The 27,066-nt window shown below is 46.0% G+C and overlaps 1 protein-coding gene across 36 annotated transcripts; it reads right to left on the bottom strand.

The window, feature by feature from the left end:
• Positions 1-271: 271 nt before the first annotated feature.
• Positions 272-26,839, bottom strand: THRAP3 (thyroid hormone receptor associated protein 3). 36 transcript variants are annotated; one of them, XM_086863667.1, is made up of 16 exons: positions 26,602-26,688; positions 21,511-21,569; positions 17,714-17,938; positions 17,348-17,430; positions 14,832-15,046; positions 14,248-14,438; positions 13,635-13,795; positions 9,799-10,704; positions 7,656-8,396; positions 6,919-7,091; positions 6,372-6,483; positions 6,060-6,144; positions 3,587-3,771; positions 2,797-2,989; positions 2,022-2,171; positions 272-1,754 (listed from the first exon to the last, which is right to left on the bottom strand). In XM_086863667.1, the coding sequence occupies exons 7-16, from the start codon at positions 13,769-13,771 to the stop codon at positions 1,533-1,535; spliced, it is 2,904 nt and encodes a 967-aa protein (XP_086719793.1). In that variant the 5' UTR covers positions 13,772-13,795; positions 14,248-14,438; positions 14,832-15,046; positions 17,348-17,430; positions 17,714-17,938; positions 21,511-21,569; positions 26,602-26,688; the 3' UTR covers positions 272-1,532. The 36 variants fall into 36 exon arrangements, with proteins under 36 accessions (XP_086719793.1, XP_086719798.1, XP_086719791.1 ...); XM_086863672.1 differs by lacking the exon at positions 14,248-14,438 and adding an exon at positions 14,075-14,199 and having other exon boundaries at positions 2,022-2,168; positions 17,714-17,941; XM_086863665.1 differs by having other exon boundaries at positions 17,714-17,941.
• Positions 26,840-27,066: the final 227 nt, after the last annotated feature.

The following is a 27,066-nucleotide window of genomic DNA, read 5'->3' on the forward strand; positions in this document are numbered from 1 at the left end:
CTGCAGTGTGTCCCTTGTGAGCTCCTGGGAGGAGCTTGGGTGTGGGAAGTATGGAGCTGGTCCTGTGCATGGGTGACACAATCCCTGCTGGTATCAGGCTGGGGAAGGGCCTGTGGCTGTGTCACAACTGTCCTCAGGCACTTAATGCCAAAACAGGGGCTGAATGATCTATTAATGTATAAAACCCGACAGGGAGTTGCTCCCCTGTTGCTCCAGGCACTTGGTCCTTTCAGGCTCCCCCCTGGCAACTCAGGACACAAACCAAGCAGAGTTACACCTACAACTTATTTTATTGTCTTTTATTTGCATAAACAAACTTCAGGGCTTTGCTAAACAGGAACTGTTCAAGTCAAAACAAACCAAACTCTAGCTGGTGTGTGGGGAACAGCACAGCAATCCTGGGGAGAGGGACAGGGGGAGCACGGGCACAGCTGTGCCTCCCCGCCCAGGCTCACGACCTGGCCGGGAACCCTCCACAAACTGCTCCAGAATATCTTTAAAGTAGAAGATAAGAAGAAATGCATCCTAAGGGCTATCCTCAACCAGCTCTGGAGGAATCTGCTTTTTGGTTTTATAAAAAGATTAATAAAAAATATTGAAAAATTCTCATCTCCATTTATATTTTTCCCCAAGAAGAATTCAGAAGTTCCTTAGAAAACTGTCACCTTGGAAAGGGCACTCGGGTCACAACCAGCTGCAGGGAGGAGACACAAATGCTACAAGCAGTTTGGGGGTCCAGCACACACCAGGCCTAATAGTGAACACAAACAGTGGCCAGAAGTAGGGTGTAATTTTTTTTTTTCTCTTTTAAACCATGCTAATTTTGTTAACTTCCAACATAAAAGGAAAACAATAATTTTTAAAAGGCCCTAAACTCAACTGCTACATAAAAAACGGTTAAAAAAAAAAAAAGTCATAGCAGTTTGGTCCCAACAAGTGAACATTTAGATGTTTACTCACATGCTTCATTGTTTTCTTATTTATAAGAACAAAAAATAATTTCCAAAATCATCTCTGAATTGATGCTACTACGTATGTAAAGGCCTAAAATAAGCAGAATTTAGAAAATTGAATACACAATAGGGGAGGAAAATTTGAGCGGGTGAGTAAACCCCGACTGTCACTGGGTCAAATTATAAAAGAAAAACAAAATGTCAGGACAGGTGGGGTCAGGTGGGCACAAGCTAAAACCACATCGTCCTCAAAGCCTGTTACCAAAAAATAACTGACTGACCATAAGGTCACAGAGAAGGGAAAATCTGGGGTCTCACCCAGCACTTGACCGTATCCAGTCCAGAAGGGAAGTCTTTGGGAAGAGAAACTCCAGGAGTGGATCCGAGCGTAAATGATGGATCAGTCCCAGTCCGTGCTTGGGGAGGCTGAACTCTGGAAATGCAGTTAAATAGCATCGGGATGGTTTCCGAGCTGCTCTCCAGGGCTCTGCTCAGCACGTGGGGATCACCCTGACACCCCAGCACCAGCCTGACCCCTCCCCTCCTGCCAGGGCTCCCAGAAGTGCGTGGACCCCGCGGCTACTCGGCCGTCGTCTGCAGGGCGTCCTTTTCCTCCCGGTTTTCTGTTCCACTTTCGTCGTCTTCGATTTCTCCCTCTTCCCCACTGAACTTGTCATGAGCCCACTTGGGGCTGGTGCTGGACTTGCGGAACATGAAGCGGCCTCTTCCCCGGGGGAAGGCACCACGGCCGCGGCCCCTGTTCACCCACTTGTCAGTGCCCTCGCCCTCACGGTCGTCGTGCTGCACGGGAAGCCAAGGACAGCAGGTGAGACAGGCTGGCACCGCCCTGCACCGCGCCTCTGCGACCGCCCTTGGGAATCCACTTAATGGGAACCACTCTACAGGGAGCAGGAACAAGCTCTCTTTAGGCACGAGCCGGCAGCTGCCCGTGAAGCGTCACCCGAAGCCTTACCTGGTGTGTCAGTGACAGTGGGTGCTTTCACCTCTAAAGCACCTGAGACCAGACACACCCAGAGCACATGGATGTCTCAGCACCCAGGTACGTACCAAATAGTATTTCTTGCTCTTAGGTGTGTACTCGGGGTCCCACTCCTCTTCTCTGCTGCGCTTCTGGAAGTCGTTGTTGCCACTGCTGTTGCTGTTGTTGTTGCCTGAGAAGTTCCCTCTGCCCCATCCTCTCCCTCGAGCTCTGAACTGCTGCAACAGCAACACACAGGAGAAAAATAGAACGGCTGCAGAGGCAGTGTCCTCCCACCCCAGCCAGCTTCCAGGGCTCCCAAGATATCCAACATCCCTTGTCTGACCATTCAAAACACCTGTAAAACCTACCACTAAAGCAAGAGGACAGCTTTAGCGTGGCCGCACTACCCCCTGCACTTGCAGGCTTGGGTTTTTAGTTCATCTGATCACACAGCACATCACAGTTCCTGTAAAGCTGGTGAGGATCACAGAGGCATTTCCAGGGCAACCCCAAGCAGGTGAGATCACTCTGTACACGGAGTGTAAACATAAGTGTGGCCAAACCCCAATAGAAGCACAACGTGTGCTCATTGGGATTCTCAGCATCACTAAAGCACAGAAGCTTCCAGGCTTTGTTCTGCTCCTCCCATCTGGAGCTTGCTGCCCACAGCACATCCCCAGCAGCCTGGTTTATGCCCCAGAACTGGAGCGATTCCACTATGGCTCATCACCCTGAGGGCTTCTCCTCTAGGGCAGCTTTAACTGACTGAGCAACACACAACGACCACTTCCTGCCCACTTTGAGAATCAACTCTCAGGGCACAGGTGGACAACATTTGGGGCAGGGGTGGAGAATACTTACAAAGGTTCCTCTTGCTCTTCCTCTCTCATTTGGACCAGTGAATTCCTTAGTCCCAAGCCGGGACTTGTCAAAGCCTGTGGAGCTCTCCTCCCTCTCCTCAGTCTCCTCGGGATACTCCTCTGCTTTGACTGAATGAGAGGACCACGAAGACGATGAGCTGGATCTGGATCTCTCACGCACCCGTCGGTGTTTCCTGTTTCAGTGATGGGAACAGAGGGGAGTGGCACACAACAGCATTAGGAACTCAGCTATGATCCATCTGATACAAACCCTCTTCTTTATCACTTTCTTATCAATGCCATGCTCTCCTTTTCCTACTAAAAGAGGAAAAGACATACTAAGAGCTCAGGTTCTAACACAGGGCCCAAGATCTCTCCAGAAGGAACTTGTTGCTCCTTCCTAAGGTGTTTACACCATCTCCTCTCAGCTTAGCACACACCCATGAAGTTTTAGTAAAATGGAAAATTAAGCTAGTAGAAAAGGATTAAATGAACATCAAAGCCAAGTCATTTTAACATGGCCATTTCTCTCTGACACAACAGGAACAAGAAGGAAAAGTGACTCACCCATCCTGACACATGGAGCTTTCCCATCTACCTTTTACAATTATTTAGTGTTTCTGAGATACAATGATAGCGAGATCACACACAGAGGAGTAGCTCAGGCCACTGGAGGAGTTATGTCACAGGTGCACAACTGTGTGCAAAACTGTTGTACACGGTGTTATCTCCAACCTGAGCAGCAGAGACACGGGAGGCACAAGGAAATGGCTACTGGGTTTCCTACATACTTTTTCTTTGAGCCTTTGTGACTTTTCTCCGTTTTCTCAGCTGATCTTTCCCTTGAGTGACTTGAATCTCTCGAGTCCACCGACTCCCTGGATTTATCGCGTTTAAGATCTCTTTCCTTATGTTTTTTACGGCGTTCAATATCAAGGCGCAGATCAACAGGGTCGTCCTTATATTTCCCTTCAGCCTACAAATGCAGGGGAGAGGGAGGGCAGAGTTGAACATGAGGCCTGCAGTGCCCCAGCTCAGCACCATTTACTTTGCTACTGACTGCACAGACTTCTGGAGAACTGGAGTTTAACTGAGCACTAATGAATATTCCACTTTAATATGTCAAATAATGCACTATTCAAGTCTGTCAGAATTCAATTTTCCTGCACTTAAAATCACTGCTTCTTAAACTTTTAATCTCCTCTTTAAACAGCATTAAAATAAACAGTCTGCTAGAGGGGAGGGAGACATGGAAGCTGACACTTATTGTACACCACAGCCAGCAAGAATGTGAACAACTTGGGAATCCCATCCAGCTGATTATGGATCACAAGTACAGTGTGGCAGAACTCTTTCGACGGCCCATGGGTGCACCTGAGGCCCTGCTGAGAGCCTCACCTGGGCAGGGGCCAGAGGGATTTTAGTCCCCAGGTCTAGAAGTGATACCCTGGGAGAAGCAAAAGCTCTTTGCTGCTTGGAGCTACCCAAGATTAGTGATCCAAGGGGGAGGAGGAGGCCAGTGAAAGGCAGCATCCAAGAAGTCTGGGAAAAGGCCAACATCCCATGGATAGGGAGGCGTTACTACATCTGTCAGGAAGATTTACTTGGTGCAGATGCCACCTGCAGCTCCTTCCCCTGGGCTGGAGGGCAGCATGTGACAGGTGCTACAAAGCCCCACAGACACATCATGTCTGTCTCCCACAATCCTGCCAAGTCTGCTAAAGCAAGCTGTCTCACAGAGCAAAAACCCACCAGCTGCATGAAAAATTAAAACTAAATTTACATTGCTAATTAAAAACAAACATAAAAGACACCTGGTAATGCTTGCTTGGAGCTGTATTTAAATTGGTACTTCAAGAAGAGATTAGGAGTTTCTCTGGGAAAGGAGCAGTTATTTTCCCTGTGCTTCCTTTGAGCCCTGTGGCACGTGGGTGAGATTCTGCTACCTGCCCAAAGTGACAGTGGCTGTGGTTTGAAAAACAGGCAATTGGGCAGCAGGAGGACTGCAGGAAGCCTTACACCATGTTGGTACCAACACCCAGCCTCAGCCATTGCTACTGCATTTACACAACACTCATCCTGGGAACTGTACAACTTGATATGCAACATACATCAAATTAAGTGTCTTCAATTAAATACAAAAGGATTAGTAATTCTCTAGCTGTTAAATTTTTTACTTACATGAGTTTCTAACCACTTTTTTGTTTAAATAAATATGTCAAATAACGCAGGAGTGAGAGCAGGCATTTTGTTTTGGTATTTTGCTCTTCTACTTTCCCCAGGCAAAGAGCTTTAATTTCTACTCTGAGAATAAAACTGCTCCCAACACGATGGATGACAGATAAGTGACAAAATCAGCAGCAGCTCCCTTATGTGGCACAGCAAACACCTATTTGGGTTTGGGAGGGCACGTCTGTTTCACGGAAGGCTGGCGAGCTGTTTGGAAACCACGTTTATAACACACTCTGCCAAGCTGATGCTCAGAGTTCAGGCCCATCAAATCCATCTCACCATCGTCCATGTCAAGCCACAAGTGTGTTTGGAAAAAACCGAAAACAAATATGAAACAAGTAAGGTTTCAGCAGGACTGGTTAAAATCTCTTCAATGTAAATATGTATGAAGGTGAATAAACAAAGGTTAAAATCTCAAACATTTTACGTTAAGCCTTTTTTATGATTGTTTACAGTGAGTGCAATGGCTTAACATTCATCTACTCAGCAAAGCTAAAACACTCAATCCCAAATGCTCTGGACCTAAGACAAGTGCTGAATGTTAAAGTAACAGCAATCAACAGAAATGGCACAGTCAGTTGTTAGAACAAAATTTATAATAGTGTAGCTTAACAGTGTATCTGCTTTAGCTCAGCATTTAGGTTTACTTTCCTCTTTTTGACATGCATGTCTTTGAAAACATGGTTGGCAAAATTGCACGTAACAATGGAGTTAATCATACTTACAAGCAGAAAAATATCACAAAAAGTCTCTTCTCTCATCATGGGCACTTGTTCCAAAAATCCTCTCTTTTTTCTCAAGCTCACCTCAATTGACTTTGGGGTCATTTACCATAGTCTAACCACTTCACAAAGGTTGTTGATACACTTTTAATAAAAATTAACCCTTTGTAGTTCATTTTTAGAATTATGCCCATCCTTAAAAGAAAAACACAAACTTAAGTAGAGAGTAATTTAAACAAAAACATCACTGTTAAGTTCATGCCCAATGTACTCATTTTGTTGAATTAAACTAATCAGAGTAACAGTTCACCTTGAAGCCAGGATCTCTGGAGCTTTTCGATTCCTCTTGAGAGAATCCATGTTTTCTAAAAGTACTGGGAGATATATCTATTCTCCTAAAGCAAAAAAACAATACACAGATATAACCTTGCTCCTAAGAAGAACCTGAAGATTTTAGATCAAATGTTCTTTAAAGCAGACTAGTATTTCCAAAGATATTTAAAACTCACCATATTTTTAGGTGTTTTTGGTTTTTTTTTGTCTGAAGATAGTTATATATTTGAATTGTTCTGGAATTATTCCAGAGTTTAAGAAATGAAATGCAGTGTCTAATGGCACCAACCTGTGGATTTCAGGGCTCTTCTTGTTTTTAGCTGCATCTTGTTCCATTCCTTTCTTTAGATATTTGGTAAAGCGTTCATTCAGTGTCATTGCTGAAGACCCAAAGTGATGCTCTGTCAAGGGTTCAAATAAACAATACCAAAATATCTGTGCCAGTTTTGTAAAAAGACAAAGCCCACCCATCCCACAACTTCTTAAAACCCAGGTGCAGGCAGTGAAGCACCGTGGGGATAAGCTCTAATGCTGCTCACAAACTGCAGTTTCAATTTTTGGTGTTTCAAGTGAAATGAACACAATTTTGTCGAGTGAGTCACAAATTTTTCAGAACACAAAATTCTAAGTCCCAGACTCTGAATATTTCTCAGGTGAAAACACCACCTGTGCAGAAGAATATTTATGTAAATAAAGACGATCGTGACTATGCTGCTGCTCTCCTCTCTGGAATATCTGCTGGAAAAGAACTCCAGGCATTTTGAGTGCACAAACCCCACTTATCTGGGCAAAGGAGAAGTGAACTTTCCCTGAGGACACATGAACTCCTGACCTACCTCTTACATGATGGACTATAGTCACTATGTGCTGAGCAAACAGCTCTGAAGGGCTTCGCTGTGACTGAGCCGACTGGATGTGATGGAAAATCGAGCGGAATTCCTGCTCTTTCTTGTTGCTGTGCACGAGATCCCGGCAGAGCTTGCGCTCCTGAGCCAATATGCCACTGGGACTGCAAAAAGGAGAGCCCATGAAAGAAGAATAGAATGAAGGGAAGCAATTTAAGGTGCTTAATTCTGCAGGAGCTGGGAACTCATTGATGGTTTATGTTGTTATTAGGGAGGCACCCTCAAATACTCAAAAAAATGAGTGAGGAGCTCTTTTGATCATCCCTAAATAGACTGCCCCACGTTAATTCACAATAATTCAGGTCACTCTTCTAATGCTGCATGGAGATTAAGAGTAGTAAAATACATGGTAGAGAATCAAATGGATTTAAGCAGCACAGTAGTTCCCCTGTGCAACTCAGCTTCCATCAGCCAGAAGCCACCGAGTACCTGACTCCATCTGGGACTCTTCCCAGTCTGGAGCTTCCCAAACTAATCTTACATTAGATTAGACCACAGCAAAGATTAGGAAAGGTTAGGAAAAAGTTAATCTCTAGCTCCCAAAACCACAAACTGTGATGCAATATTGCTTAGCCTTCCTCACACCTGGCAAACACATGGGGATCTCAGGAAGAGAAACAGGAAAAAACATCACTACTGAGACTGCTCAAAAGCTGGCAGATCCTTACCGTGCAAGATCCTCGTCGAAGGAATCCATTCGAATATTGACCTGGGCCTCACGAGTAATGGAAAAGGATGATTTTCCAGGAGTTAGCCCCTCTACTTTGGTGCCTGGCTTCTCCTTCACCTCAGAAGCCTTCCTTGGTGGAGGGGAAGAGCTTTTTTCCTGGCTTGACTTGTAAGTGGTCACTCTAAAATTCTTTTCAGGTACAAAACCCCTGTGACCAGGTTCGGCTCTCTTGGATCCTGATCTGTCTTCTTTTTTGGATCTTTCAGAATAGCTTTCCTCCTCCATTTCATCAGGTTTCCTTTGCTTCTCTTTTCCAGGTGGCAAGAACACCACACCTTCCCACTTTCCTGACCTATCCTCTTCTTGACTTTTACTTGAAGTCGCTATGACTTTAGACATAAATTTGGGCTCATCATCAAATTCTGAATCTTTCCGGCCCTTTGCCTTGTCTTTCTTGTCCAGCTCATCTGTTTCATCTTTCCCATAATGACCTTCCTTGTGGAACTCTGGGACCTTGAGCTTGTCAAAGTCATCCCTGAACTTGTAGCGCTTGGGCGATTGGCTGCCGCGGTATCCCTTCTCCGAGTCAGCTTTTGATCCATATGAGTCAGATTTTGTCTTTCCATCTGTTGATCCCAACTCAGAGAAATTCCCTTTTTCTTTACTCTTTTCTTTCTCAGCATTTGTTACTTTCTGTTCTTTGTCTTTCCCATTCTCAGTCTTCTGCTCTTCCAGATACCTGATCATAAATAGACATTACCGGAAATTTCTTATTAGAGCACAATGAGGACAATTCTTTAGTTCATAAAGTCAAACTTCAGAGAACACTAAGATATGCATGTACTGAAAGCTGCCTCTAGGCCCTAAAATAATTAAAAAGTCAAGCAGATTACTCAGCCTGAATTTAGACTTTTGTTCTCACTAAATTCAGCAAATGTACAAGGAGATATGCATATGTACAAGGATATGCAGAACTGATGGAATGAGGCTCAAGGACAAATCAAACCCAGCTGACCCACAGATGGATTGGAAGGAAAAGAGGAACATCTTACCCACTCAGTTTATTTACTTACAAACCTGGTTCAGGAGAACAACACATGAAACCTTTCAAATTGGGCTGTTCTGCTTTAAACAACACACTGGAAATAAAAGCCTCAAAAGCTACTTCAAATTTGGGATGCAAGTTTCATAGGTAAGCTAAATATTTCATGACAGACTGCAAACACAAATAAAAGCAAACAGGTTAACAGAGGAGAATAAGCTGCTGGGAGAGATAAAATACTTCTGGTGAGAACAATTCAGCTGGTTTATAGCATCTAAACAGTTTTAAAGCATTCACAAATCAAAACCCCGGCTCTGTGGGACAGCAGGAAAGCCCACAGACACCAGCTCAGTGCTTTGGAAAGCCCAAAGTGTCACAGGAGTTTTTTTCTTTTTTTAAATTTCAGACATCCTTAATATAGAATCAGATCAAACCATCAAAAACAAAGATTTGAAAGCACTTTGTGAATGGTGCTGTATCTTTTAAAACAAAGTGTCACCTCTGGGCACAATCAGTAGTGGATTAATCAAGAGACTAGAATGATGGAAGCAGATGCCTTCTGCATGGAAGGCTGTCTTCATTTTAGAGATGTATTTGGTGCTTTAGTTTCTCATCCTACCCACACACACAGGCACAAGCACTGCAGCTGCACCTGCCTTGGGCTGCTTACAGCAGGATATGCAGTAGGATTTAATTAATTTCTTTTAATTTACAGTACCTAACAATTCCAGAAGGCAACACTAAAAATGTCTATAACCAACACGTACATAACTGGGCAATGTGAACTTCCAGCTGCCAAGAAACCTCCTTGGGCAGTCTTCACTTCAAGTGCTCATGAGCTGTGAATACTTTTGCAGGAAATACACAGAATTTTTAGAATTATCCGAGTTGGAAAACTAATTCCAACTTCCTACAACTCTGGGCTGTCTTTGCTTTTTCCGTAATTCAGAAAGGACCAGGCCCAGAGTGGCAGTGTGCTGGCACAGCTTCTCAGCTGGAGCCTGCCCCAGCCACTTGCCTTGCTCACAGGGAGCACCCACATGTGCAGCTGGCTCCTCGAAAGTAACCCAAAAAATAACCCACAAAACACATCACTTGCCTCTTGGAGAAGGCTCCTCCCCCAGGAGCTGTGCCCTCCTCCTTCGGTGTGGCCCCATACAGCGAACTGACAGGCGTGGGGCTTTTGCACACTGGGCTCTTTCTGGTGGGGCTCATTCCTGCCGAGCCATGCTCGAAGGGGCTCTGGTGGGAGCCCCCCTGGAAGGAGGTGGAGCCACTCTGGGCAGCAGAGCCCATTGGGGATGGGCTGGAGCGCGGCGGGCTCGGCTTCTGCACAGGGCTGGGCCGCGGCGAGCGCCGCCGCACCACTACCGATTGTAGCGGGCTCTTGAGGGCAGGGCTGCGCTCCCGGGGGCTCAGCTCTGACACCGACCCTCTGGACGTGGAGCCCGTGCCATAGCTGCTCACATCTTGCCATGGTTTTGATCCCTCGGATGCTTTGGCATCTTGAGCTCCCGCTCCTGAAAACTGCTGCTCCTTAGACTCATCTCCTTGGTTATCTCCTGCAGCCTGGGATGCCCGGGCATCCTTGGAGGATGATTTCTTCTCCTTTCCAGATTTACGCTTGGAAGACTCAACCCGACTATGATTTGAGGATGAGCGGGAAGAGGAAGACCTCCTTGACCGGTCAGAAGATGACTTATCAGAATTCCTGGAATGACTTCTGGACCGTGGGGAAGGAGACCTTCTCTTGGGCGAGCGGGAGCGCGACCTCCCCCTGCGAGGGCTGTAAGCCTGGCGATAGTTTTGCCAGTTGGACCTGTAATTCCCATATCCTCCTCGGTTGTACTGGCCCCAGGGATAAAACCCTCGGTTTCGGCCGCGGAAATAATACGGTCTCCGGTATCCTCTGTTATGGCCTCTGAAATCACGGTTCTGATAGACTCTTGGATGGTTCCTTTCTCTGTTGTGAGATGGAGAATAGGATCTCGAACGAGACCTAGAACTGATTAAAAAAAAAATTAAACAAATATTTTATGTTATAGTTTCTTTTTATAATTTATTTTTAGAGTTTTTTCATCTGCCACAACTTTTTATTTGAAGACTTATTAAAATAAGACTTTGAAAAACTCGATTCTTAGCTTTTAAAAGAAATTTCTTTGGTTTACCCTTATCTGATTGAGGTACTACACTTTGCCATGAATAAATAGCAGTGGAAATAACTTGTACCTGTGATACTGTCAAATATTTGATTTCAGGATCATTGCAGAGACCACGATAAGCACACATTGCTCTCAGTTTTGATGGGATGAAAATGGCTGCTATCCAGCTTCAGAAAAAGTGACAGATCTCAAGCGTCCAGCCCTTAACAACTCAAGGTCAGTTACACCTCACCCACAAAGAAGTACTTTTTATGCAAATCACACTACTGTTACTGGAACAGACCCCAAATCTCCCTCTCTTGTCAACTTCAGATGCACTTTAAAATTCTGATAATCCAGATGAAACCTCATTTCTTTGTCAGGCAAGTTCAATGCATGGCTACACGCCAAGAGCAGCAGGGCAGCATTGGGTGAAGGGCACGCTGCCGTATGGGTTTAAGCTCCCAGAGGTGCATCCCATGGCCCCATCCCACGGCATTCCCGGGCAGGGACAGCGCTGGGACATCTCTGCCAGGCGCCACCAGGTGCCGCTGTGGACGCCCCTGCCTGCATCCACAAAACCTGAATCCAGGAACACACAAACCCTGGAAAAACGCAGATTCCAGCGGCTAATTGTCCCAGCAGTCTTTCCCATTAAATTGCTGCAGTTGCTGCAGTTTAAAAGTCCCCCTGTAGCTCAGATGCCAGAGGTACAGGAAGGACTGGCTAAACTAGATAGTTGAAAAAGAAAAGTTTTCCGAATGGAATTTTAGTAAATAACATTCATTGGAAGAGTTTCCACAGCCCCTTTCTGCATTCCAAGGTCTGGCTCTGACACACACGTTGATTGTACTCCAATGGACATGAACTTCCTCACACAGATCTCAGTGCTGCTCCTCACCTGCATCCCAAACCCCCAGAACCAAGGGATAACAACCTGCTGTTGGAATTCCTACACCGTTAGCACACATGTGCAGTCAGAAATTAACTTTAGTCCCGTTCTAATTTCTTCCTCCTACCAAACAGGTCATAGTTTAACAGGAAACTCTTACTCATACTCCAATCATTGCTAACAAACAGCTCTATGACCACTTTAACAGATTTTTCAATCCTTCAAACAACCAACAAACTTATCTGAGACATTTCTTCATTCAAACAATAGCGACCAGAAGGAAAAGCAGAGAGGCAGGAGGCAAGGACCAGTTATAACAAGCTCTAGTCCAAGGCATGAGGAACAGAGACACACAATTTTCAGACAACGGCTGCATCTGTCATCAATTATCAGCAAGGGCCTGTCGTACAATGCTTCCAAAATCTGTTCTAGCGCTTTAGAGAGGCTGCAGCAAGAAGATTTTGCTCCAAAAGTCACAGAGACTATTTATCAGAAATCTTTTTAGAAAAATACAGTAAAAGTTATGTAGTAAAAGAAACACCAAAAGTGATAATTTCCCCCAACACTGCCACCTCCCAGAACTTTTGGCACTGCACTGCTCCAGGGCTAAATGCCCAGCATTTACAAGTGAGAAATAAAGTCACCAAGAAAGCAGAATGTATTAGGCAAACTCCAACACAGCACAGTAACTTAGAAGAAACAGCAAACCTACCAAAATGAGAAGAAAACAATTTGTGGTGCACCCTGAAATACACAGCAATGGCCTTTTACTGAGACCCACCAGACCTACCTTAGAGCACATCCCAAGGCCAAGGGGAGCTGGGCTGGGCTGACCCCCTCCATTTGGACTCCTTTTTTTTTTTAAAAAAAAGGAGCTATTTATAAAGCAAAAGTAGCTTCAGCAGCAGCACAGAGGAAGCAATCATATTCACAGAGGGTGCCTTTTTCTCAACTGCCAAAGTTCCTTCACAACTAGGAGGTATTCCCAAATATGCATGGATCTTCCAGCGTTCCAGCTTCCTTCTGCAAAGGGCTCATTTGAACTCAAGTCTCCGCCTCTAATTTAGTTTTGTCATGTCCTTCTTTCTCCAACTGTACATTCATTAGAGCATCTGTATTTTTAAAATTTCTAACTGGTAACACTTGCATGTGTTCACAGCCCAGTGGTTTCCAGAATACATGTTATTCACGTGAGTGAAAAGGCAGGACCCCATCCAATTTCACACCCATTACACCTCATCCAATCGCAATGGTTTTGCCAGACGCCAAGACAAAAGATAAAAACTGACATCCAGGGAAGAAGACAAGTCTGGAACTGGCCTGCTCAGAAGCAATTCAGGGAGACAGGAACAACTATTATACACATTAATTATTTCTTAAAATTAACTTTTAACAGCAAAATTATCTTTTATGCACTTTATCCCTCCAGGAGGATCTTCCCTGTTACCTGGCTCCTGCTGGAGCATGCATCTGGCATGCTGAGGGGAGGGGCAAGGGAATATAAAGAACTGGCCCCACCTTTCACAGCAGTGTCTAAAATTGATATTAAAACTTGCTTGAATTCATTTCTCAGGAGGGGAAAAGCACACGACATGTGCAAAGACCCCTCAAGTCTGGGATCCAGTACATTAAAGCGTCTTTAAAAAAGCCAAAGTCTCAAAAGAAAAATCTTTACTGTGCTGACAAACATCTTACTCTCCTAATTTATTTATTTATTCACAATTTATTCTCCTAAGTGATTGAAAACACCCAAACAGCACAGGTTGGCAGGAAACAGCCTGAGACACAGGACGTTATCTGTCCTGGGATCTAATCAAAGTCTTTCCCTGGAAAGAAGCTAAGTGACAAACCATCTGCAAGGGAGGAAAAGGCCCATTCCAGCCTTTGGCTGCGCACACTCACCTCAGTCTGCGTTTCCTTGACCGTGAGATAGAGCGGGAACGGGAGCGGGATTTGGAGAAGGATCGGGAGCGGGACCTCGATCCAGACCTTGAGCGGGAGGAACGGGATCCAGATTTGGATTTGTTAGTTTTAGACATCTTTGCAAGTACCTTTCAGTGCACCTGAGGGAAAGAGGGAAATAGAAGTATTTGAGAAATGAAGCATGTGGCTGGTAGGAGAGGACAGCCAGCACCTGGCAGGCTGACAGACTCCAGGGACATGGAGCTTGATAAGGCTGGAAATAGGAATGTTTGAAGTGCCTGCGAGGAACAGATGAATGGATCAGAATAGAAGGTTTATTTCAGTCTAAAGGGGAAAACTGCAAAAAGAATAAAAGGCTCTAAACCCAGAGTAATCACAAATGAGAGTGTGACAGTTGAAAGCACCAAGTTAATGCAAACCTGGGAAGAGGCAGGGCCACACTGCTGGCTGAGGCAAGGACACCTCTAGAGGCAAACTAGCCCTTGGAAGTGAAAATTCCATGTAATTGCAGCCACATCCCTGTCTCTGCAGCTAGCTGCCACTGCTTTAAAAGACAGGAAAGAAATAAAAAAGCTTACCATCAAAAACCCACCCTGTAAACTTTTATCTAAACTTCCATCTAAACTTTCAGAGGCAATCAAACAAGAGTTGATACTCCAAGTCACAGGAATGTGACCCCATTTGCACAGCTCTGCTCAGGTTCAATCCTGTCCTCTCTGCTTGTGCAGTTCCTGCAGTTGCTGTGATCAGTCACCAGCATGCATCACCCAGCCAGGAGTTCCGCTGCAGCCAAAATAAATCAGATGTCCTTTCAAATATTCAGAGACAGAAGAGATTACACTGTAGCACTAAACGACTCAAAATAGCTATAATTATTAATCACCTGGGCTATTTTCAGGCATGCATCCAGGTAAAGGTTAGAAAGTCCCTCAGAAGATGATTCAGGGAATAGTCTGACCACAGAAATCTTTCAGTTACACCCTCCCTGATCTGTTCTCCTTTACCAATGAGTGAAATTTGCTCTAATTGCATATTCAATAAGTTATGAATGAACTTCCCACCTAAAATGACTAATGAAAAAGAGCCAGAAATAAAAAGGAACTACATTAGTACGAAGTTCATCTTTTTTTTTACCCACTGATTAAAAATAGAGACATTCAGGTATATAAACACAACTGATCAAGTGCGGCTGCTGCTGCTATTATCCATTTTAAGGAAATTCCAGAGGACTGATTTGCAATGCCTTCACTTTCAGGGGCTCTCCAAAATTACATAGATGGTCACCAAAGGCTTCAACTTCTGCCAGGGCACTTCCAGGAAAAACACAATGCCCAGCACAGGAGCAGCTGCTGGGAGAGTGGGTGGTGGTTCATCACCAGAGCTGAGACTTCCTAGAAATGGGAAGTTGGTTTTATTTTAAAAAATTACATTACATGTTCCCATTCTTCCCTTTACCTATACTAAAGATGTTAGATCAATTCAACTGAAGCATTTGAATATATTCCACATCAGAAAGCATGCAGAAAAAATAATAAAATTTATGTTCCTGCTCTGCTAGGAAACAACAGAATTTGTTTTATTCCCTGTTGCCCTAGGGATGAAAATCAAAAGATACTGCCACTGATAACCAAAGCTTGTTCTTGTGCTTGGTCATTTTTCAGGGAAAGAACATGTGAAAGGATAAAATTTCCTTTTAATTCACTGAATGTGTCTGTTGAACCACTTCCTGCAACACTTCCTACTCTGTTGCCCACAACAATCCAATGCTGAGCATTGGAAACCAAAACATGGAAGAGGAAAAGAAAAAAATGGTAACAGGAACTACTGCAAGATACGGAAGATGTGGCACCAACTCTCAGGAAGTCCCAAGAAGACCCCAAAATAGATTTTAAGTATATCACTTTGATCTGTTTAATAGTTTTTGCCTTTCACGTTGATCTACAGTACTTCCCAGCCAAATCACCATGGTGTGTGCAACATTTGCCAAACCCTCACGTCTTGGATTCTTTATCTCTGCCAACATTTTAAAGTTGATTCATTCCTAACACATGAAGTAACTCATACTAGGATAGAAACAGAGTTGCTATGGTCTATCAGCACTCAAAATGTTAAACAAACTGCACACTGGAGTCAGGTCAGCTCCCCTAAGTTAACTGCAGCTGTAAACTTACTGTAATACACATTTCCTTTTAAGAATGACTGACACAGATAAAATATGCTCAGCAAAATACCCTGCTTTGAAAGCATCTGTTCTTATAAAAAGGATTTTATATTTTTTAAATAAAGTGGTGCCTGTAAGTGAAGCAAAGGCAAACTGAGAACAGCATTGGCTGCTGACCTCCCACTCCCATTTTTTCCCTGTCATTCCTATTTTTCCCCTGCCCACGGAGCTGTGCTCAGGGCACACAATTCCTGGAGATGCCGTGTCTGGCTCTGACCAGGGACTGCAAGCGGAAGAATTTGCACAGCGCTATGGGGACTCATCCTTAATCTGTCCTGCCCAGGTCCCACTTCCTTCCTACAGCTACAGAACCCCCCAACACCAGCTCCTCCTGCACCTGGGAAGGGACAAGGCTGATGCTGCTGCCTGATCCAGATCTCCTCTCCCAGCAGGCAAGCGTGACTACACACATCTGGAGGGTATGTCCTGCTGCAAGCACTGCCAGGAATTTTCAACTTTTGGTTTTTGGTTTGTTTCTTCTGCAGGCCCAGTTTTAAGCTGTCCAGCAGATCTTCCCAAGGAGTGTAGTCTCCCGTCAAAAAACCAACACTATTTTTGGATGTGATCTGTATGCTGAGTTTAGAAGTTCTGGTAAGGCATCACCCCCTGGGAAATAGACACCTGACAGCTTGTTCATCTGTCATAAAACCACACTGTATAGAGCAAACTTTGCCTTCTCCATTCCAAATATTCAGGGCAATCCAGCAGACCACTGAAGGAAACAATACAGGAGCAAATGCTCCCACTAAAGCACCACGATGGACTTTGCCCAGAAGGCAAACTATTGTCAGGACACAGTGGCAGGAAAGTTAATGTTTTACCTCCTGACATAAGCCAGAAAAGAAGCACAACTGTGCTTCACTCTGCAGCAATTAAAAAAGGTCACCATCCAGAGTCTTTCCCAGCTATGCACTTCAATGAGCTTCCACAGCTTTGGAATTTAAATGCTCACAATAGCCAAGGAAAACTTTTAAGGCCACTGACTGAAATCACTGCAATGCTCAAGCAAAGACCAAAAACTGGAGGAAGGCACATGGCACAATATGGGATTTAACACTTAGATCAGTGTGACATTTAATAATGTGGCCAGTTATGGTATCTGACGGAAGCAGTGCTCTTCTCCCAAAAATCACCAGGGAGTACATCTAAAGATTAGTCAATATACCACTAAAAAACCAAAAATAGGTACTACTTCTTCAGTACATCCAGGATTTTTTCACTAAATTGTTCTACTTTACCCTTATATTTTGCAGTTACTTGGGAAGATAAACCCAAACATTCTAAGACACAAAGCTGATTTTTTCTTCTAAACCTGCTCCATATCTTTTGCACAGCAAAATTATCAGTGAAGGCAGAATTTTACCATTAGTCAAACTTGTAGCATGCCCAGAAGAGAAGGGATATAAGGTCTATTACAAATCCCAAGACAAGCGGTTTTACCTCCTATGAATATTTTATTTGTTGTGCCTACCTGCTTCAGCAGGCTCACACCTTGCACCTTTCTGTCAGATTTCACCGTCTCAGCTTTGTCAATTATGAAATCAGGAAGAAAACCTGAAATGAAAAGAAAATACACCTTTGTACATGCATTGCTGTACTGCCTCCAGAAGTGAACTGGCTGCCCTAAGCTCCTGCTGCACCCAAAAAGTTCATCAGCTCCCCAGTGTTTCAGAGAGCACACACACCACAGCTGACCAGGAATTTTTTCATGGACTTTAATGGAAAATGTAGGTTTCAAAATGATCGTTCATGCTTTCAAAATTTTAAGTCTTCTTCCTTCCTTGCTCCACCTCCCCTGCCCCATCCCACCTGCTGTGACACGCATCTGTCAGTGCACCTGTACAGCCGTGCTGGAGTCATTTCTCTCAGCCCATTTGAATGGTCTTACTGGGCTCAGGACTAAGGATTTTCCCATATTGTTAAAGGAATCCACAAGCCAACAGAAACAATTCTTTTCCTGACAATTCATCCATCAGCATATCGCCGTCATCCAAGGGAGCCACCAGTCCACTGGGAGCTTTTCTGACAGGTCTACAGTTACATTTCAGAATCCTTCCATGCACTGCTGGAGGGGTGGAGGTTTTAGAAGAGAAAACAAGAGTAAACACAACCTCAAAAATTACTCCATTTTATTAAACTTCTGATCTAACAGCAAGAATGTCACTTACTCTGTGTTCAGCCATAAAATAGACTTGTTTAAAGATAGAAATTTCTTGTCCTTACTTCACTGAAAAAGCAATTTTCAAGTAGCCTTGAAACTTTTCTCTGAACTGGTGATTAAGTCCTGTTCTCATCCAAACGGGAAGGTGGTGTTGCAAAGTTCAGTGATTTTTAAACCCTGCTTACCAATCTTGGGAAAAAGCCACAAAGAACAGCATGCCACAGACCTTCTTTTACTATTTTTACTGTTGTCTTGTCCACCAGTCTTAATGTCCATAAAAAGAAATCTCAACTGATATCTAACAAACACCTTTGACTTTCAGCCCTTCACAGTGGCAGAAAGAGTCTGCCATAACCATTATTTCTTGCTTTGTGACAGAACACTTGGGTTTTGGGGGTTTTTGCCTATTTCTGAAACACCACTGTTACCACCAAGTTTTGCTACAATCCCACACACAGAGGTGTCATCCAGAACAAAACCTGGATTCTTCTTTGGAGAAAAATACTATGTTGTGTTTAGAGCACTACTACAGAAAAAGGAACCAAGTCAACACACAACAGGCAGGAGTAGCAGACACTTCTTCCAGATAGCAAAAGGGAATTGGGAAACGTGCTCAATGCTCTCTGCTCAAGTAGACATCATAGTTCAAGAGCTTCTTATTCCAGAACACTGTAAAGAACATTTCCATGATCCAAGTCATGGTTCAAATGAAAAACACTGCTGGCTGTCAAAAAGCCTTTTTCCAGGAATTTGTTCCCTGTTTCCAACTGGCCTGTATTACTTTGTGACTCTTTCCATCTTCCACTCCTTTGTTCAAGGTCTTTCAGGTAGCACACATTGGGATTTCTGCCCTTCCCCAGCTGTTGCAGAGCAGCCCTGCCCAAAGCAGCCAGCTGGCACAAGTTCCAGCTGAGCCCACTCCATCCCCAGGTGTCATTGCGGATCCTGCACACTGAGCACCACAGCTGGGCAGCTTAGAGAGGGAAAGCCAGCACACACCTCCCTGCCAAGGCAGCTGTTTGTGTTCATATCTAAGCATAAACCACTAAACACCTGGAAACAAGTGACACAGCTTCTGTACATGCCTCAGACACAAGCAGTGGGGTAAAATTCCTTACAGTGGTTTACATTTATCACACGATGTTTGCAAACACTCAGCTCGTAAATATTAAGTTTTGTAAAACCATTTCTAGAAAGCTCTCTAGAAGTGCAGTAGGAAAACAAGAATTTGCTTTTCACTGGCTAGCATTTGTGTGAAGCTGTTGTGCTTTATTTTGCTGTGAGGCCCAAAGCAAATGAAGTGGCACCTCATTAGAGAGCACATTTCTGCCTGAGCCTCTTGGCATCCATTTGGTGTCATCATCACAGACATTCAGCTTGGGAGGAACAGCTGAACTGCTCCTTCATTTGCTCAACACCCTTCATTATCAGAGAAGAAAAAAAATTAATTCTCCTTCTTCCAGCTCTACAATTCCTAATCCCAAGCCCCCAAACCCAAACAAGATTAGTTCAATTTGAAAAAAAGGAATAATCCCATAAAACACCTTACCACCAAAGTGTGCTCTGTATAATGAGGTAACAACCACTGCAAAAATAAGCTTATAAAGAGTTGCAGCTCTCTCCACATCCCTTAAGTGCAGCAGCAAGTGCAGAGAGCAGACTCATCTTTGTTAGCTAATAATCCAATTCTTAACACCTCACTTTCTACTGGATTCTTCCTTTTCAAGCTAATTTTTGGTGTAAGACCAAACCTTAAGTATGTTCTTGATATCAACAGAACACTTGAGGAGAAGAACCACCTGCACAGCTCCAACAGCCATCCAGGGAGCAAATTAAAATGTTAATTCTAATCAAATTTCATTGGGGAAACAAAAACCAGAATGTTTTTTTCTTCCCAGATCCAGTGCCAGGGTGTTTTCAGAAGGTTTACGACGCACATTAACTCAAGTTACAACTAAACCTACCGAACTCCTCAGCAAAAAATGTCCCAAACACTGCTAAAAAAAATGACCAAAAACCCAACCACAAAACAGAATGTTCTACTCTAACATGTGCTAAACATACTTGAGGGAAAACATCCAGAATTATTCTGCCACAGCAAGAGAAACAAATTTGTCAGCACCACTTTCAATTTCTCTCTAGTCCACGTGCTTTCAAAATTAAGATTTTCCTTCATCACATTTGGGTTTTCATACCATTAAACTAATCCCTAAAGAAGTTTAACCCTGAGCTCCAGCCCTGAGTTCAGATAATTAGAAGCAGGTTCTATGGAATGGTTGGAAGAGTATTTACAGGTTCTTCTGGAAAGGACTGATTCTGCAGATTTTATTGCTGAACAATCCCTTTCCAAATAACTTTACCAGCTACAAACCCCAGTGAGTGACTTTTCTGAAAGTGGGTACTTGAGAGACACTATTTTACAAATATTTGAGCTTAAAAAGTCGTATGTAGTTATTCAGACAGTTTAGCTCAAGGAAACAATCCGAGAAAAAGCTGATTAGAAATCTGGGTGCTTTTGTTATAGAAGTTGGGCGGATGGAATTTCTATCAAACACAGAAGAAAATATCCATAATTAAAAAAAAATAATAAAAAAAATAAAAAAATAAACCAACCTATTTCATCAGCTTTTTCCTTCTAAATTTACACAGCCTGTGAAAAGCAGAAAGGTCAGGTCTTTCCCCAAATTGATGGCTTTATCACAGCACAGCCGTACTGTTCTGAGCAGCTCTGGATGCAAACTGACACTCTGACAACACTGCTGTTGGGGCTGGGAATCCGTGCCTGGAGTTTTGGAACCCCCACAAGAAGCACAAAATGGTCCAATTTACTTTCCTTAAGCAAACTATTCACAAATCAGCTAACTCAATGAATTCAAACTTGTGTGTAAGTGAAGTTCTTAGCAAAGGGAGGATGATCTGTGCCCTCGAGGACATTTCCACCCTCTCAGGTGTCTGCCAGCTGGAGCCCAGGACTCCACGCATGCTTGAAAAATGTGAAAGTTCTGCTTCCAAATAAACAGCAAGTAACAGAAAAACTGTTTGATTTGGGGCTCTTTGGAATTTATTCTGCAGCACACAGTACAGTTACAGCCAAAACAGAATCTCTTGAGGGATTGCAACTCTCCACACATTTAACCTATGAAAATACAAATTCCATCAGACTTCATTTATAAGCTGAAAAAAGCAAAACTAATCACATATTCTCAAGCCAGCACTTCATTTATCTCTACCTTAACTGGAATCCCACTACCTCAGGGGAAAACAAGGAAAAGTATTTCCATGACCTGCTATAACATTTAAAGTTCTCTAAATTTTTTTTAAAAAATTGTGGCACTATTGTAAGGACAAGGCACCAGACCAGGCCATCCCTACACTCTGTCAGACTTCAAAACAGAGGGAAATGCCTATCCACAGGAATCCTGTACATTTGGAATAAGCTTATTTGAACAATTTTCTGTGCTGTGTTCACTTACCTTGTACAAGTGTCCCATCAAATGTGGCTCTAAACTCTGCCTCTTTAGAAGCGACTGACCTAAGTGAAAAAGGAAAAATCAAATTTAAGCCAAACCAGACACTGGCAAATCCTCTTATTTTAGGAGCACAGGAAAGGATTCTGATTTCAGCCATTCATCCCAGCACTGTTTCCCAGTAAACAAAGGCCGCCAAAATAACCTCATTTAATCAGACAGTACATACACAGGTCTTAACTTGGGAAACCAATCTCACCCACAGCCCCACAGGAGCAATTACTGTAATTATTTCAGATGTAAATTACGACATACAGGACACCACCTGGTATCACATGTCCAGCCCCCTGTTAAGGCACAGGTTAGTTACCATCATACAAGCTGAGTCTCAGTCCCTGGAGGACTGAATTCCAGCCCTACACCCCACAGTTCCCCATCACCTTTAGTGCTCCCTGAGCAGACACGCCCAGGAGGCTCCTTGCCCCACTTTCCTCTGCTGCTCTCACTCAGCCAAAGGTAGGAGTGACCCAGCAGGAGCAGTGCCCGGCCAAGCCAGCTCCACACCCTGTGGTCACAGTGGGGGCTCTTTGGGGTTTGCACACCCACCTCACCCTGTAAATCACAGCAGGCTAAAAATGGCTGGGTGACGAATGTGGAGGTGAAATTGTGAGCAGGGCACTTGCTCTGGGATCACTGGAGACGTGAGCAGGGCTGTGCACAGGCCTCCCTTGGACACCAGAGAGGCAGAAGCTGTGTTCACGTGTGACAGGAGCAAGGGCATGGACAGAAAACCCGTTCTTGGCGGAGAAACAGCCCCCAGTGAAGCCGGGTGTCATCTCTGTGTGCCATTAGCTTCACTTTCTTTCCTATGGCCTGGCAGCTTCCGGTTACCATGGAGTGAGGCAGTACAAACACCATTCCCAGCTGGCATGAAATGTGATCCCGTGATTTCACTATTCATAGCTCTGACATGATAAAGCTAAATTAAGCAGGAACTCTTCACTTCTCTAAGCTCCCAGCAGTGACTCCCCCAGCGCTCAGGCTCTCCTAACACAGTTTCTCTGTGAGAAGGGGAAGGATGTTTCCTTTACGGTAGGAGTCTCCAGACCCACACGCCCAACCTGTCATCTGGGAACAAAACGGCACCGGCTCCTTCCCAGACGCTGATTTGTCCTGGCACCAGCAGGAACAAAGACCTGATGAGCTGCTAGGGCCAAATTTAACAACTTCCTCATCTTGTGACCCACTACAGAATCCAACAGAGCAGTTAAAGCCTTTTTCCCAGGCCTGTCCAGCACGGGCACTGCCATGTCCAGGAACAGGGTCAGCTCGAGGGGTACTGCCACAGCCCCACTGCCACCAGTAGCTGTCACACAGCCTGGGACCATGAACTGTCACAATCTCCCCAGGGAGCCAGAACAGCTTCTGCAACCACCACCACCATTCCCCTCTCTTCCAATGCCCATGGCCTGAACTATGTGGCTAAATACCCTGAAATTCCTGCCTCACCAAAGAACTCCCTGTACTGCCATAATTCCAAGGAAACCACACGACCCAAACCCCACTTCCCTACCCTGGTACAATGCAGCCATTAAACACAGCTCAGGATATTGTAAACTTTTCCAGAAATGGAGAAAAAGTTCAAGGGCTCCGGGGCTGCTCAAACAATTAATGAGTTCCAAAACGACAAACTGTCGTTTCACAAAGACAGAGCCAAGTGAGCTGAAAAATACTCAAACTTCTGGCAAAAACCACTCTATTCCTTCAGGGATACAGCTAGGGACATCACAGCCTTACAACAAAAGGAATCCTCAGGATTATCCAGTCCAGCTCAGCACTGCCTAGGCCTCCCAAAGCAACACTTCTTTAACAGCAGAGAAAGTGGGAGCAGGTAAACCAAATTTAGATCTGCTGATGTGCATGGATCGTCACTTATACTATATGCTGCTGTTTTATAACCGTAACATTTTTGTTTTCTAATAGCAATACCCATGTCAGAAAGTGTTCACCAGCTTTCCTGAAGCCTCAAACACCTCACTATGAGCCCACATGCCTGGCTTGACCCAAATAACTATTTCCTTTAATTGTTTACATACTTCCTGACTTAAATGAACTGGACAAAGCAGCAGATAGCTAAATTATATTATTATAGCCCCATCAGCAGAATACCCATTTTATTTACAATACACGACAAAGCTTTACTTCCATGAAAAAGAACCAGAAGCAAAGGTCAGGGCCCATGGCTGGTCCAAAACCCCAGCATCCAGAGAAGCCTCTTCCCAGACAGCCCTTAAGCACTGACAGCAGAACTTTTTTGCAGACACACAACTCAAGAGAGACAGGGAATTAGGAGGGATAGAAAACAGCAGGAAGTCACCAGGGTATAACTCAGCAGAGACACGGGCAGGACTCCTGCAGACAAAGAACATGGGCAGGGATCCATCGCTGCACACGCCTGCTGCTGCCAACACAGCCTGGGCAAACATGTGGCTGCAGCCAGAGCACACTGTTCTTTACAGCACCTTGGAAAGGCACCTCCTTCCCAGGGCCAGGTCTTTACAGATCCATTTAGGTTGGAAAAGATCTGCAAGATCACCGAGTCCAGCTTGTGACTGATCCCCACCTCGTCACCCAGCCCAGAGCACTGAGTGCCACATTCACATGTTCCTTGGACACTTCCAGGGATGGGGACTCCAAACCTCCCTGGGCAGCCCCTCCCTTCCAATGCCTGACCACCCTTTGTAATAACCTGACAGGTACAAGGTTTTCTCTCTGAACCTCTGGACAAAAAGAACGTGAAAATGAGGTAAGGAGCAGCAAGGCTTTGGCTGCCCTGCACCTCCCTCGTCCCATGGACAGGACTCCAGCTGGAGGGGAAGGGTTCAGACCTCAGAATTCTGCAATCCCCTGTGACCAGGCTGTAGCGTTTCCAAATCACACCAAGGCCCATGCAGATCACTGCCTCAGGAGCAGCATTCCCAACCTTCAGCTGCCTACAGACATTAGAGGTAACTGTTCAAATCAAGTTCTTACTTGCCCTCCCTGTTCCTGCTGAAGCAGGGACAATAATTCCTAGAAGGAAGGATGCAATTCAAAAATAGGTAGCAGCACCCAAAGAAATGTTAGACAAAAATCACAAGGCCCTAGACCCTTCAGAGGATCCTATGACACAAAAATGTGTATTTGCAAAAGCCCTCTACAGTAACTGTCTTCTTTAGTCCTTTCATCTGCTATGAGACTGTGCAATTCGTAAGAGGTCAAAAAGCCAGCCATTTCCTCACTCCATGCTGGGCACCTGTGAAGTTCCAGAGCAAGACACACAGCAGCCATGGAAGAAAGCACTGCTGGATCCTAGCACTTGCCTTCCTGTGCCTACACCTGACTGCCTTTGAGGGAACCTGAGAGGCAAAGCTTTGAAACACCTTTTGAGTGAGTGGAGCCAAGGTTGTAACATCCAGTACCTGGGAGCAGCTCTCCCAGCCTGACACCCACCAAGGGCACAGTAAAGCCCACCCAAAATGTCACACACCATCTGCACTCTCACAGCATCTGCCCTCGCTCCCTACGAGAGGGAATTCTCGAGTCCTTCCAGAGGGTAACTGGATGATTTAATTGTACTCTCGGGAAAAGCTGCCTGAGAACATCCATTTGCTGATATGACCCTGCTACTGCAGCAATAAAAGCTTTTCTCTTCCACCACCAGTTATAAGACATCTTCCAAACGGTTTTAAATTGTTAACTTCAAGCAACAAACCAGTCCTTGTGCCACAGTGTCTGGCACATCACTGTACCCATAAAAATCAAGGAGTCCCCCACCTCTGACCTGAGAGGACGCTGTTGCATACACACCACACACACTGAGTTCACCCACTCCTCCCAAGGCAGGGCACAGGGAATGGCTTCATACTGAAAGCGGGTTTAGATCGAAGCTTAAGGAGAAATTCTTCCCTGTGAGAATGGGGAGGCCCTGGCACAGGTCACCCAGAGTAGCTGTGGCTGCCCTGTCCCTGGAGGTGTCCAAGCTGGGGTAGTGGAAGGCGGCCCTGCACATGGAAGGGGTGGGAGCGATGAGCCTAATGGTCCATTCCAACCCAAACCATCCTATGATTCGATGATTCTGTGGAGCTTATTTCATGCCAATTCCATGCTTATTCCATGTCAATTTCCACACAAACACCCAGAAACCCATGCACGAGAAAATACAGTGACAATCGGGTAGACTTTGAAATGCATTCGTAGAAACCCCAAACACGTTCATTTCCCCGAAACAACACGAACTAGCAAAAAAACCCTTTATCAGTACACGAAAAATGAAGACTCAGGCTTCACACGTGCGTCTGAGCCACTGCAACGCCTCTTCTGCCACATCGCCTGAAGTTCAGCCAAACTTCACGTTTAAGCAAGACACAAAGCAGGCAGTGAGAAAGCACCGATCTCTCCTGCTGAACCGGGAAAAGGGCGGTGCTGAGCGCCGGTGCGGGACGCCGCGGAAGCCACGCACCTGCAGGGGTTGGGACGCGGGGTCACGGCTGCGGCCCCCTCAAGCTGCCGGGCCCCGCCCGCCTCCTCGGTGGCCCCGGCAGCGCCTCCCGAATCGCAGCAGCACGCGGAGCCCCGGACACCGGGATGGGACCTCCGGGACAGACCGATGCGGAGGAGAATCTAACGGCTCAGAGGCGCGGGTGGAGGACAGGGATCTCCGGGAATTGGACAGAGGAACAGTCTCCGAAGACCACAGCCGAACACGAGCGGCTCCGGGAAAGGACCGGGCAGGCCCAACCGGCCCCGGGGCCGCGAGGAGGCGCCAAGGCCTGGCCGGGCCCAGGCGCACCACGAGGCGCCGCTGGGGCCGGGCCAGAGCGGTCCAGAGAGCCGCGAACGAGCCTCGCCCGGGGACATGCGGGGCCAGGACACTGGGAAAGTGGGGGGAGCAGCGCCGCGATGAGGCCCAGGAGGGGCGGGAGCGGGGAGTGGGCAGAGCCGGGGCGAGGCGGCTGCGGAGGGCCCAGAGAGGAGGGAGGGTAAGAGAAGCTCCCGGTGGCGGCGGGCGGGGCGGAGCAGGGACCCCGCGGACCCCCCCAGTGCCCCTGCACTCACCGGCGCCGCTTCGCCACGGCCCCTCCGCACCAAGCGCCCCCTCCGCCTCCGCCTCACGCACTTCCGGTCCGCGCTCGCGCTCTGCCCGCCCGCGGGGGCCGCCGGGAGCCGTAGTCCGGTCCGCGCAGCGCGCCCGGGATCCGGCTGCTCCGTCGCACTACAGCTCCCGGCAGGAGCCGCGCGCGCCATCCGTCACTTCCGCCTCCGGCCGTGGCGCGGCAGTGCGCGCAGCCCTTCCGGCGGGGAGCGGGACCGCGGGCGGGAAATGGCGGCGGAGGCGGTGACGGGGCGCGTCCGCCCAGCCAGGCCCGGCCCGGCCTGGCCTTCTCTGCCGCGCGGGCGGCCAGGGCGCGGCGCTGCCCTCTCCGAAGGGGCCTTCCGGGGTCTCTCCCGTCCAGCCCTAATGATGCAGGCCCCGGGCTCCCGGTTTGTCCCATGTGCAGCTCCTGAGGGCCCGGGAGAGAA

Source organism: Cyanistes caeruleus, chromosome 26, assembly GCF_971803275.1.
Source record: "Cyanistes caeruleus chromosome 26, bCyaCae1.hap1.1, whole genome shotgun sequence".
Lineage (NCBI taxonomy): Eukaryota > Metazoa > Chordata > Aves > Passeriformes > Paridae > Cyanistes > Cyanistes caeruleus.